The sequence below is a fragment of the Dendropsophus ebraccatus genome, chromosome 1, assembly GCF_027789765.1.
Source record: "Dendropsophus ebraccatus isolate aDenEbr1 chromosome 1, aDenEbr1.pat, whole genome shotgun sequence".
Classification (NCBI taxonomy): Eukaryota; Metazoa; Chordata; class Amphibia; order Anura; family Hylidae; genus Dendropsophus; species Dendropsophus ebraccatus.
Window position 1 is genome coordinate 138455150 of NC_091454.1, and position 13417 is coordinate 138468566.

The following is a 13417-nucleotide window of genomic DNA, read 5'->3' on the forward strand; positions in this document are numbered from 1 at the left end:
TGCCGCCAACATAAAGTAGACATGTTGCTAATGCTATTTAATATATAATTTATGTGGTATAACCACTTTCTGTATACGCAAAAAAGTTTCAAAGTTGGAAAAATGCATTTTTTCACATTTTTTCACATTATTTGGGTTTTTTTCATAAAGATTTGTTATGAGTATCGACTCTAATTTACCAGAAATGTAAAGTACAATATGTCACGAGAAAACAATCTCAGAATCAGCCGGATAGGTAAAAGCATCCCGAAGTTATTAATGAATAAAGTGACACTGGTCATATTCATAAAATTTGTGTCTGTCATTAAGGCCATTTCAGGCTCTGTCCTTAAGGGGTTAAGGGGTTAATAGTATAACAGTGATTTTTTTTTTTTTTCTTTTAGTTTTAAATTCTCATCCAAGCTGGAAAAGTGGGTGGTTGAGGGAAGAGTATTATATGACAGTATGATATGGCTTGAAAGTAATGTTATTGTGAATTAACGTTGGTAAATTTTCTCAGTCTCTATTTCTTATCAGTTTAAGGGAACCAATTACTCTAAAAGTTGATTGAACGTCAAGTAAACGTGCCTGTACATCACTGAGCACACCTCCTAAACATATACCTATGCCCTGCACCCCCGCCCAGTTGATCATATGTTGCAGGAGACAGTCTTCAATTTTGACAATGGCCTCAGTCTATAACCAGCCCTGGCATTAAACCCTTAATTGGCTGACTAGTGGGGTGCCAAAAATTAGAACCCCACCAATTTAAAACTGATGCCCTATTCAAAGTGTAGGCCATCACAATAAAATACCGGGGGGGGAGGGGGGAGACATTTAATCATTTATAATACATCCCAATACCTGACACTCTAAAGTTTTTTCTTTTTGTGATACTTATCAGTGCTTGGACATCTTATAAAAATCCAAGCACTGAAATTCCCATTACCATTTTGGAGATAAGGGGGAATTTACTGTAATTTTATCCCCTTGTACACAGCAGTACAGTAGCAGTCACAGTTATGTACTATTATTTTACACTACTAGGGAGACACTTTTGAGACTTGTACATTTTGCCGCTGATCATTTGCATGTGAGCAAGATAATATATGAAAAGATGCACAATTTTTACCAAAACCCCTGTGCAGAGATAGTACATAGCATGTAAAAATACACTGAACACAATGCAATCGACACATCAGACTCACAGCAATAATAGTAAATTGATGTGTGATATCAGGTGCAGACATAGACAGTATAGAGCACAGGTGCCAAGCCTGCAGCCCTCCAGCTGTTGCAAAACTACAATTCCCATCATGCCTGGACAGCCAAAGCCAGAGCTTTGGGAATTGTAGTTTTGCAACAGCTGGAGAACCACAGGTTTGACATCACTAGCTTATGGTGCGTTCACACAGACAGATTTATCTGACAGATCTTAGAAGCTAAAGCCAGTAACAGACTATAAGCAGAGAACAGGTCATAAAGTAAAGACTGAGATTTCTCCTCTTTTCAAATCCGTTCCTGGCTTTGGCTTAAAAAATCTATCAGATAAATCTGTGTAAACGCCCCATAAAGAGCGCCCTTCTGCCTCTATCAATCTACAGGTGACAATAAGATATTGATTTCCTTAGTCCTGATTATAAGTTAGCAGGGGGTCCTTTCACAAGCTGGGGCTTGCACACTTTGCACATATGATATGTCTCCCCTTGTGTAATGAATGATCTTTTCTGTGTCAATGATAGTTTCAGTGAGCAGCTATTCTATTATGCAGCAGCCTAAAACCCAGCAACTTTAGGGTTAAAGTAAGAAGAGGCATAGAGAGACATAGAGAGCAGATCAGTAACTGCAATCATGAAACTTCTGCCTAGTGACTTGTGTAACCTCTGTATCCTGCCCCTGCTGGCAGATAGGGCAGGCTTATCACCCCTGCCTGGTAGTACCCACAGGGGGGACAGCTCTGGGCTCTGTGATAAAGGTGCCAGCAGAAGCCACGAGCTGCTGAGACTCTACATAACAATGTGTCCTCTGGGTGGAGACATCTCCTGGAGACAGAAGCTCAGGGAGAAGGGGGCAGGGATTCTGCAAGTGTGCAAATTCCCCGGCTATCAGCAGGTTAAATACTCCGATCCTCTTTGACAGCAGCTAGTGCTCAGCTCAGGCAGCCAGGGCACAAGCTGCCTCCTAGCCCAGCCAGCATTCTGCCTGCCCCCAGGATGGCTGAGTGACTACCTGACCCATTGGTGCCCCACTCTGCCCCACCCCTGCTGGCTATGGACGGCTACAGGTATGATGGGGATGCCCAGCAAGGGCTCTATGACTACCGGCTGATTGTGGGGGATGTGAAAGACCCCCCCATGTCCCCTTCTCACTCTTCACAAAGACGCTCCCTGATAAATGGTTGCTCCCCAGTCCACAGTGGGCATCTTCATGGGCATGAGACAGCGGCTCAGCGGTATAGTGCCACCCGACTTCAGGCTGGCTATGAACCGGAAAGGTAAGGGCACCGGAGCTTTCTACTTCTTACAGTCTCTTACACTTATTGACTGTTTGTTGTACTTATGTAAGAAATAGTCTAAGTGACCAGGTGCTATGGGGATACACATGCAAGGAAACGACAACTTTCTCCCGGTGATTGAACTTGATCACATTAGTGCGGTAATCAAACTCATTACAGGCCCTGACCGCACTTAAATCGCTCCTGGCTGCCCCCTCCCCCGAGTAATTTCTCTGGCAGATTTTTGAAGCCAAAGCCAGATTATTAACAGAAAACAGGTCAGAAAGGAAAGATTGAGATTTCTCCTCTTCTCAAATCCATTCCTGGCTTTGGCTTCCAAAATCTGTCAAATAAAGGCAGCCTAAGAGATGGCCATACAGGTGTGTGAGACGGAATTTCTGTGGATGCAGCCCCCCAATCTATAAGTTATTGACCATAAAGCATTGTACATCTAATGGGACAGCTTCTTGGTTCTCCAGACCTTTACAGCACTGAAAAGCACACAAGTACAGAAGCAAATAGAGGAGAGGTCAGTAACCTGGGGCTCTCCAGCATCAGGTACTATGTTGTGTAATGACTAAAGGGCTGGCCAGAGTGATGACCACAGCTATGGGGAGTGTTTACCATTAGGCTATGAGCATACCTAGTGGAGTTGTTGCAGAACTTGCAAAACAACAAAGTACAGTGCCATACAAGTGACTGGTGTATAAACAAGCAGTAAAAAGAAAATAAGCTGCGGATTCATATGTGTAACATGTCTGCGTTAAAGTCCACATATAACACATGCAGATTTAGTTGTGGATTTTAAAGGGATTATATAGATTTTGCAAATTAGAAAACCTCATCAATATTGGACCAGCAGGGGGCGATTCTAGACACCCCCATTGATGTGTTTAGACAGAGAGATTTATCTGACAGATTTTTGAAGCCAAAGCCAGGAATGTATTTGAAAAGAGGAGAAATCTCAGTCTTTCCTTTATGCCCTGTTCCTTGTTTATAGTCTGTTCCTGGCTTTGGCTTCGAAAATCTGTCAAATCTCTCTCTGTCTAAACACACCATTAGTGGTTCAACCTTTTCAGTGTTTACATGTGCTCTGTACCTTGCCACAGCATCAATCCCTACAACACATAGGACAACACTGCACTCCCTTGCTACTACATAAATTATGGTAAGTGCAGCAAAGGAGAACAGCTAAATGCTGGAAGGACTGCAGTGCTCACTGACCCCTTCAAACAGATGATTAGTAGGGGTGCCAGGGGTTGAACATCTAACATTGAAACCCTACCCACAGGATATGTTTTCTATTCTGAACCCCTTTAAGACATGTATCATAGCATGTTTTAAATATTGGACAGAAGCCTAAAAAAGTTTGGTTGCTATGCGCGACTCCTTCCCTTTTTTTGTACCAGTAGTAATTGCTTATTACAACCAGTTTTATAACATCTGGCAAAGAACTGTTCGCACTTCATAGCATTATTCTTTGGTATTTCCTGTATCAGCCCATAGTTTAACTATCCAAGAAAACAAGTTATGTAGTACTTTGAGAGCACTTTTTATTGGTTCAGTGACTAGCAAGTTTATTGTATACTCCATCTATTTGAGGTAAAGCAGAAGTATTTTATTTGCTGTCAATGGTGGAAAATATAGGGGGTATGTATCATTAGCGCAATTTTTTTCCTGCTAGCGCACTTTACATATGCTGCACGAATGACTCCGGTCCATGTGCAAAAACTATCAATAGTAGCACAGGCCTTGATAAATATTGCACATTTTTTGCACCTTTTCTTTGGCTAAAAAAAAAAACTATGCTAGGATCTTACTGCAGCACTTCTGCACAATATTTGTGCGCAAAATAAATAATCGCAGATGATAAATCGCACTTGGAAAATCTGGATAAAAACAAGTAGCTAATATAGATGACACCCCCTCCGAGTAAAAAAATTGAAAAAAGTTCAGCCAGCGTAAACTGCTCAAAAATAGCGCCAACAGCTTGATAAATGCTATGAAAAAATATATGATGTGCAAAAAAACACCTTTTTCGCCACAATCATGGCGCAAAAAGAATGAAACATATGCCCCATAGTGTATAAGGAAATTGTTTATAAGGGAATTCCTCAATATTATAAGAGTTAGAATTTGTCTATCCATGGCTGCAAAGTCATCAGAGTAAAGGATGCCGCTTGACCAGCCTGTAGTCTTCCGTCTTTTGCCACAAGAATGATGGCCGTCCAAAAAGATGGTCAAAAAATGTGTGTGAAAGACGCCTAGTGTGTGAACATAGCCTAAACTTGGAAAGTTTGACAAGTATGTATCTTATATAACATGAAATTATCAAGCAAAACATGATATGGTTCTGCTTGTAAGAGCTTACAATCTATAGGGAAAGGGCTTGAGACAAAAGGTAAAAAAATTTTTTTTTACACTGATCCCTCTATCTTTTATAGATAGGATAGTACAAGTGAAGATGTGAACAGTCACTAACTAATCTTTTAATGTACGTGCCTACTGTAACTGCTTGGAGTGTAGGGGGGTTGCCAAGTTTGGGAACCTGATACGCCCGCTTGAAACTTGTTTTGAGGGCATATTTCAAAGAGAAGTCAAGGAAAAATGATACTTTTCCAGCAGTCAGGGGCTGGGAAGAACATAATGAATAAGCACCACTTACCTGTCCCCGTTCCTCTGCAGCACTGCCTTATCGCTTTGGGGCTTCTGCCAGGCTCCTGGATCTCCTTTTCCAGCGACATCACAACCTCACAACCAGTGTCGGACTGGAGTCCTTGGGCCCACCAGGGGAAATCATTCTTGGGGCCCACCCTTCTGCCACCATACTTATCTATGGTAACATTAATAAGGCTCCAGTTACACGGCGTGATATGGGGCAGTGTAGAGCAGCAAACCATTGCTAATCAGCAGGGCAGGAATATACTGAGATGTGCGGACGCCAGCAATGATTTGTACAGATGCACAAAAGATCAAATCAGCCGACTATGGGACATTTGCTTGTCAGCTTATCTCTGGCACTTTTACATGGGGCTTCCAAGGAGCACTTGTTACCAATTATTGGCCTGTATAATCGCGCTATAAGACAATTTTCTTTGCATGATAACACTGTATACTTAGATACAAAAGTGATACAGCCACCAATAACACATATTACCGCCATACTGTTACTGACCAAATCCAGTATACCAAGACTGATATTACCAATAATACCAGTATATAGGAGGGAAATATTATCACCATACATATTACCACCATACTGTTACTGACCAAATCCTGTGTACTATGACCAATAACCAGTATATAGAAAGGAAATATTACCGCTACACCACAACCACCATATCGTTACTGACCAAAAGTATACTAAATCCAATAAAACACAGTACCACATAAATAGTAACAAATAATACCACCACATACTGACTAATACCACCACATACTAACACCACCGCTGCTACTAAATAATCCACTGTACACAGATCACTATCACCTCATACAGTCATATAGAGGCTGACCCAGCTCTACACAGGCTCTATACACCATATACATTACACTGTAGTTATATCAGGTGACTCACAGGGGACGTCTTCTCTGATCGGAGTTCTTCCCTTTTTATCTTCTCCATCTGCCCTGGGCCATTAGAACTTCTCCGAGCCACGAATCCACAGAATCTGCCAGAGAAAGATATTAGGCTCCTCACTCTGGCACCATCCTCATCTCTATACACACTGCACATCTGTATTGGCCCCTTTACACCCTCATTTAGTGGGTAGGCTGACATATATATCCCTTATAGTATATGCCCCCCTCTCTGTAGACACCTTATAGATGGTCCCTTGTTCAGTCCTCCATATAGATGGCCCCATGTGCATCTACTATAGTAGAGAGCAGTAGTGGATTATAATAGGGGCGTTTTGGGCGGCAGCCGGGGCCCTGAGCTCCTGGGGGGCCCATAACCACCCAAAAAGACTTATACTTTCAATGGTGTACTGTCTCCTGGCTACACTTCCGCCATGATTTACAAAAAATCACTGTTTTTTTATGGCAATTTTGCACAAATCAGGACATCATGACATTATCTGTCCTGTACTATGAACGCCAGGCTAGTTACAGGGGGGTGGGGGGGCCCAGGCTTGGTAAACAGCCTGGGGCCTATGGTAAAGTTAATCCGCCCCTGGTAGAGAGCCCCCTCTGTGTAATCCCTTTATAGTAGATGACAACCTCTGTGCATCCCCTATATCAGGGGTAGGGAACCCCGGCTCTCCAGCTGTTGCAAAACTCCCATCATGCCTGGACAGCCGAAGCAAAAGCTGTAGTTTTGCAACATATGGAGAGCCAAGGTTCTTTATCCCTGTCCTCTGTGTAGTCCAAAATAGTAGATGCCCCCCTGTGCATGCCCAATTGTATACGCCCCCCCCCCATGTAATGCGCCTTATAGATGGCCCCTTTGTTGTCCCCCTCTGTGTAGTGACCCTTATAGATCGCCTTCCCTCTGTTTTCCCCATTATAGATGGCCTCCCCTGTATTGTCCCCCTGTGTTGCCCCCCTTATAAATGGCACCCCCTTTTGTCCATCCCTCATATATATAGCCCCCAGAGTTGTCCATGCCCCATATAGGTAGCCACCTTATGTTATCCATCCCCCATATAGATAGCCCTCAGTGCTGTCCATCCCCCATATAGCCCCCTTATGTTTTCCATTTCCATATAGGTAGCCCCCTTATGTTGTCCATCCCCCATATAGACCCTTATGTAGTCTATCCCTCATATAGCCCCCAATCTTTTCCATCCCCCATATAGCCCCCAGTCCTTTCCATCCCATATATAGCCCCCTTATGTTGTCCATCACCCCATAGCCCCCCTTATGTTGTCCATCCCCCCATAACCCCCCTTATGTTGTCCATCCTCCTATAGCCCCCCTTATGTTGTCCACCCCCTCTATAGGCCCCCTTATGTTGTCCACCCCCCTATAGCCCCCCCCCCCCCTTATGTTGTCCAGCCCCTCTATAGCCCCCTTATGTTGTCCAGCCCCTCTATAGCCCACCTTATGTTGTCCACCCCCTCTATAGCCCCCTTATGTTGTCCGGACCCTCTATAGCCCCCCCTCATGTTGTCCAGCCCCTCTATAGCCCCCCCTCATGTTGTCCAGCCCCTCTATAGCCCCCCCTTATGTTGTCCAGCCCCTCTATAGCCCCCCCTTATATTGTCCAGCCCCCCATAGCCCCCCTCATGTTGTCAAGCCCCTCTATAGCCCCCTCATGTTGTCCAGCCCCCCATAGCCCCCAGTGTTGTTCATCCCCCCATAGCCCCCCTCATGTTGTCCGGCCCCTCTATAGCCCCCCTTTATGTTGTCCAGCCCCCCATAGCCCCCAGTGTTGTTCATCCCCCCATAGCCCCCCTCATGTTGTCCAGCCCCCCTATAGGCCCCCCTTATGTTGTCCAGCCCCCCATAGCCCCCAGTGTTGTTCATCCCCCCATAGCCCCCCTCATGTTGTCCAGCCCCTCTATAGCCCCCAGTGTTGTTCATCCCCCCCATAGCCCCCCTCATGTTGTTCATTCCCCCCATAGCCCCCCTCATGTTGTTCATTCCCCCCATAGCCCCCCTCATGTTGTCCAGCCTCTCTATAGGCCCCCCTTATGTTGTCCAGCCCCTCTATAGGCCCCCCTTATGTTGTCCAGCCCCCCTATAGGCCCCCCTTATGTTGCCCAGCCCCTCTATAGGCCCCCCTTATGTTGTCCAGCCCCCCTATAGGCCCCCCTTATGTTGCCCAGCCCCTCTATAGGCCCCCCTTATGTTGTCCAGCCCCCCTATAGGCCCCCCTTATGTTGCCCAGCCCCTCAATAGGCCCCCCTTATGTTGTCCAGCCCCTCTATAGGCCCCCCTTATGTTGTCCAGCCCCCCTATAGGCCCCCCTTATGTGGTCCAGCCCCTCTATAGCCCCCAGTGTTGTTCATCCCCCCCATAGCCCCCCTCATGTTGTCCATTCCCCCCATAGCCCCCCTCATGTTGTCCAGCCCCTCTATAGCCCCCAGTGCTGTCCCCCTCTGATAAAAAAAAAAACCCAACAACAACTCACCTTACAACACGCTCCCCCGTCGGCCTCGTGTCTGTTCTTCTCTCTTCCCTGTCAGATGAGCAGCTCCCTGGTCCCGGGCTGCGCCACCACTGAGCTCCATGTGAGCTGCGGCGGCTGCTGGGACTTCCGGTATGCGCACCCTGTACCGGAAGTCCCAGCTGCCGCGGCACGCACACGGAGCTCAGTGGTGGCGCAGCCCGGGACCAGGGAGCTGCTCATCTGACGGGGACGGCACGCTTGTGACCGCAAGCAGAACGCTGCTTGCGGTCACAAGAGTGATTGACAGGGCGGGAAGCCTATGGCTTCTCGCGCTGTAAATAGGAACCCTGCTACATTTAACTGGAAGCGATTGATGCGATCGCTTCCAGTTAAAAGGCAAGGTGCGGCACCCGGAGGCCGAGTGGCCCCCCCCAGGAGCACGGGGGCCCCCCTTGGGCTTGCTGGGTGGAGACCACATTGATATGGTCTCCAGCCCTGTGTCCCCTTACTGGGGGGCGGGGCCTACAACTGCTCGGGGCCCACCGGGGAATTCCCCGGTCCCCCGGTGGCCCAGTCCGAGCCTGCTCACAACCTATCTGATGGATTGTCCACTCAGCCAGACGACATCGGAACTCGGGGGAAAATGAGTTCTGGCGGGATCCAGGAGCCTGTGACAGGGCGCTTTGGGGGCATGGGGAGAGGTAAGTAGCACTTGTTTATTATGATCCCCCACTGCCTGCTGGGAAATTTAAATTTTTACCAGACGTTTCCTTAAAAGCTAAGGGCCCTATTACAAGTAGATATGAGCGAATTTGCCGAAGTTCAAGTTCGTATGAACCTGAACTATCGACTTCTAATTCCCGCTGTCTGCAGCCTCCGTAAACAGGGTGGATACAGCGTAAGGACCGCCTGGAAAACTGGGATACAGCCAATGCCAATGTCTGTATCCCAGTTTTCCAGGCAGTCCTTACGCTGCATCCACCCTGTTCACGGAGGCTGCAGACAGCGGGAATCAGAAACCGGTAGTTCAGGTTCACACGAACCCGAACTTCTGCAAATTCGCTCATCTCTAATTACAAGGAGCGATAATTGGGCTAATCAGGGCGATTTGGCTGATTATCGCTCTGTGTAATAGAGACAATAATCAGCCGATGACAACGTTCATCTTATGGTCCTAACGTAAAATTGAGGGCAGAAGAACACTGGGAGCATGGAGAGGTAATGTATACAGCTAAATGATTCTCAATCTGTGTAATAGGCTCAGTAAACAAGCACTGATCTAGCAGATCGGTGCTCGTTTACACTATTGATAGGGTTGTCATCGGGTTGACTAATAGGATCCTAACTTATTGAGGTTAAGCACTCCAGAGAACTGGTGCAACTCGGGTAAAATCCTAAGGCAAGATTGATCAAAAATGGTGCAAAGTAAAACTGTTTCTGATGCCCTTAGCAACCAATCAGATTCCACCGTTCATTTTCCAAAGAGTCTGTGAGGAATGAAAAGTGGAATCTGATTGGTTGCTAGGGGCAACTGAGCCAGTTTCACTTTACGCCATGTTTGATAAATCTCCCCCCTGGAGATTGGAGTGAGAGGTGCAGATTATAGAGAATGTTAGTCATAAGTCATTAGTTGAACATAAATGGTAAGGTGGTAGACAGAGAAAAGGAAGGGGTGCAATATATAAATAAAATATATATATAGATATTTATTTATATATTGCACCCATATATATGTGTGTGTATGTGTGTGTGTGTGTCGCTCACAAGAAGTTAGGGATATTTGGCTTACTGGTAAATTTATGGCAAAAATAAAATGTTCACTCTACAGTGATATTATAAGTAGGGCATTTATATATAGAAGCATGCACTGGTAATTTCCTCATCTTAAAAAATTTACTGAAACAAAAGCCAACAACAGCGGTGGGTATACCGCAACCAAAAATCTCTCAGGAACTTGTCATGTGCCTTCAACATTGACAATGACTTCTCATTATTGTTTGCTGAGGCATGGCATCCCACTCTTTATGAAGGGTGATCCTCTACATGGCGACTGAGCTGTAAAGAGTTTAGACACCAATGCTACAGCCTTGTTTTCATTGTGCTTCTTTAATAAAGTACTGTGCTTGTTTTAAGACATGTTCACGGCAGAAGATTACACTTATTCAAACCTTTTAACAGCAGGAAAGGAGTTTCATATTTAGTAGGTTATGAGACCAGCAGGTGGCTTGGATCTGTTCCCTTGTGTTTCCTGTGGCTGAATGGTTTAATTCTATCACATCAGCACTGGTAAGAGTCATTGAGAGCAGCAGTGGGGATGTTGGCAGGTTAAAGAATTATGGTTACTTTGTATTGTTATTCACTAAGGTTCACTAAAATAAAAAATCAAAAGTGTTTCTAATACATTGGCACAAATTTACTAAATCAGTCTAATGCTTAGACAGTGTAAACTTAGAATAGACAATCTAAGAATGTACCAATGTATAATGCTGTTTGATAAATCTGTTGTATTCTTAGACAGTTTAGCCTAAAGGCTGTATTAGGGTGGGTTCACACTGCGTTTTTGCAATCCGTTTAACGGATCCGTTTTTTTTAACGGACAAAAAAAATAGTATCAGCAACGTTTTTGCGTCCGTAAAAAAACCGCATCCATTTTGATCCGTTTTTTTATAATGGAAGTCAATGGAAAAACGGATCAAAACGGATGCACACAAATGCATTCGTTTTTGCAATCCATTTTTCATCCTTTTTAAATAAAAAAAACGGATGAAAAAAACGCAGTGTGAACCCAGCCTTAGACAACCCAAGTCACACTATCAACAAGTGCAGAATTTCCTCGTTTACAGAGCCTATTACCTGGCTCGATAATCGAGCGGCCATAATGCTATCAGCCATCAGTTGCACATCACCAATTACATGGGGAGATGTGCAGCTGATAGCAGATTATACAAATTTGTAAATTACTTCCATTAAAAAACTCAAGCCTTCCAGTACTTTTAGGCTGCTGTATGTCCTACAGGAAGTGGTGTATTCTTTCCAGTCTGACACAGTGCTCTTTGCTGCCACCACTGTGTTTGTCAGGGACTTTGTCCAGAGCAGTAGCAAATCCCCATACAAACCCTTTCATGCTTTGGACAGTTCCTGTCACGGACAAAGGTGGCAACAGAGAGTAACCTGGAACACCGGAAAGAGAACTCCTCTTACTGTAGGACATAAAGACACAAGTGCACCAGCAGCCATTTCCCCTCCCGTTCACTGCTGTGCACCCGAGAGAAGAGGATGGGGTCGATAGTTATTCGGTATGTATACTTTATTTAACTTCTGGGGATGGGGGGGGCCATTTTGCGACAATGTCATCACAGCAGGGGGCGGGCCAGGTCTTTTCATTGGCGGGTGCAGCCTTTTTTATTGGCTGGACCGCATCACATGGCTTCCAGCTTGCTCAGCCCTGATTGGCTGAGCTTGCACACTGGCAGCCTTTTCTCTTTTATTCACTTCACACGGACCTGGAAGTGAGGGAGTTCCGAGGTGTTGGAGTTGCGGCCGGCGGGAGATTCAAGTGGCGATCATCACCTGAGGGATGGTGAGTGTCAAGTGTGTGTCTGTGTTTTTTTTTTTATTTGAGGTCCCGCCGGAGTTGTCCTTTAATGGCACTAAGTAATACATTTCATGTTGCTTCGCTCTTTTGCCAAAATTGCTCTCTTGTACAGAGATTCAGATAATAGATGTATAGTAGGGAATTGCTTACATTGTAATTACCTAATATATTACTTACAGTGTCTCTGAAGGTGGTCTTGCACTATAAGGCTATGTTCACGCAACGTGAACACCCGGCCGTTCCGTGACCCTGGCCGGGCTTCCCAGCTTCCCAGCCGCTTGCTTCACTGTGTGAACTGACAGGTCTTTCTGCGGCCAGAATTCACTGAATTCCGGCCGCAGAAAACTGACCTGTCAGTTTTTTCCGGCGCCGCATTAGGATCACTACCGGAGCGTATACGATGTGTGTACGCTCCGGCCGGGATCCCATTGAAAATAAGGCTATGTTCCACCCCTCAAAACTACGGCCGTAGTTCCGCGGCAAGAACTACGGCCGTAGTTTTACGTAGTGTGAACATAGCCTAATGCATTTAGAAATATGTCTGTTAAAGTACCAAAACTTTCTAGTTTCATATTTGTTTCCCTCATTATAAATTGAAAAAAAGATGACAGACTCCATTAATTTGTTCATTCAAACCTTTTTTTTGTAAGGGTACTAATAAAACCATAGCAAGCATTGTACTGATGTGCTTCTGGATATATTAAAATTGTATAAAAATGTGACCTATGATCCTGAGAAAGTAGCATTCACTGGACGCAAATGTAATTATGGTCTGTGGAATGCACATGGTATATTGTACACTTTGTTGCTGGTCCTTAGAGAACTGTATGCTGCTTTAGCTAATGTCAAATGCTAGCTTAGAAGGTGTAGAATTTAAAGTGGGGCACATGCTGGTGTTCTATAGAATTTGGGCACACTTGTTGAAAATTAACCTTTCCATTAGAATAGTTTTTATTTACCAATTTATATTTACTAAATATGTAAATATAGTCAATTTAAACAAAGACTTTTGACATATCAAAAGTTTTCATCGGTCAGGGACAGGTTGTTCTGACTCAAATGAATCAGTATGTACTGTTATCTCCAAGCTTTGTGCCACAAGACCAAGACAGTCTCCAGATGTAAGTCCATGGGACCATCTTGGTCACATACACAGAGCAGGGAGAGAAGCACTCAACTACATGATTCTCTTCCCACTTGCTATAGCAATTGGTCATGATAATGGTGCATTTACACAGACAGATTTATCTGACAGATTTTTGAAGCCAAAGCCAGGAATGGATTTGAAAAGAGG

General features: G+C 45.0%; 1 protein-coding gene across 1 annotated transcript in view; it reads left to right on the top strand.

Annotated features, from left to right (window-relative positions):
- Positions 1–2162: 2162 nt before the first annotated feature.
- IMPDH1 (inosine monophosphate dehydrogenase 1) overlaps positions 2163–13417 on the top strand; it is a 110686-nt gene continuing 99431 nt past the window's right edge. The window contains exon 1 of the mRNA XM_069979526.1: positions 2163–2473. Within this exon, the coding sequence (XP_069835627.1) occupies positions 2250–2473 (224 nt within the window). The 5' untranslated portion in view covers positions 2163–2249. The remainder of the gene's footprint in view (positions 2474–13417) is intronic.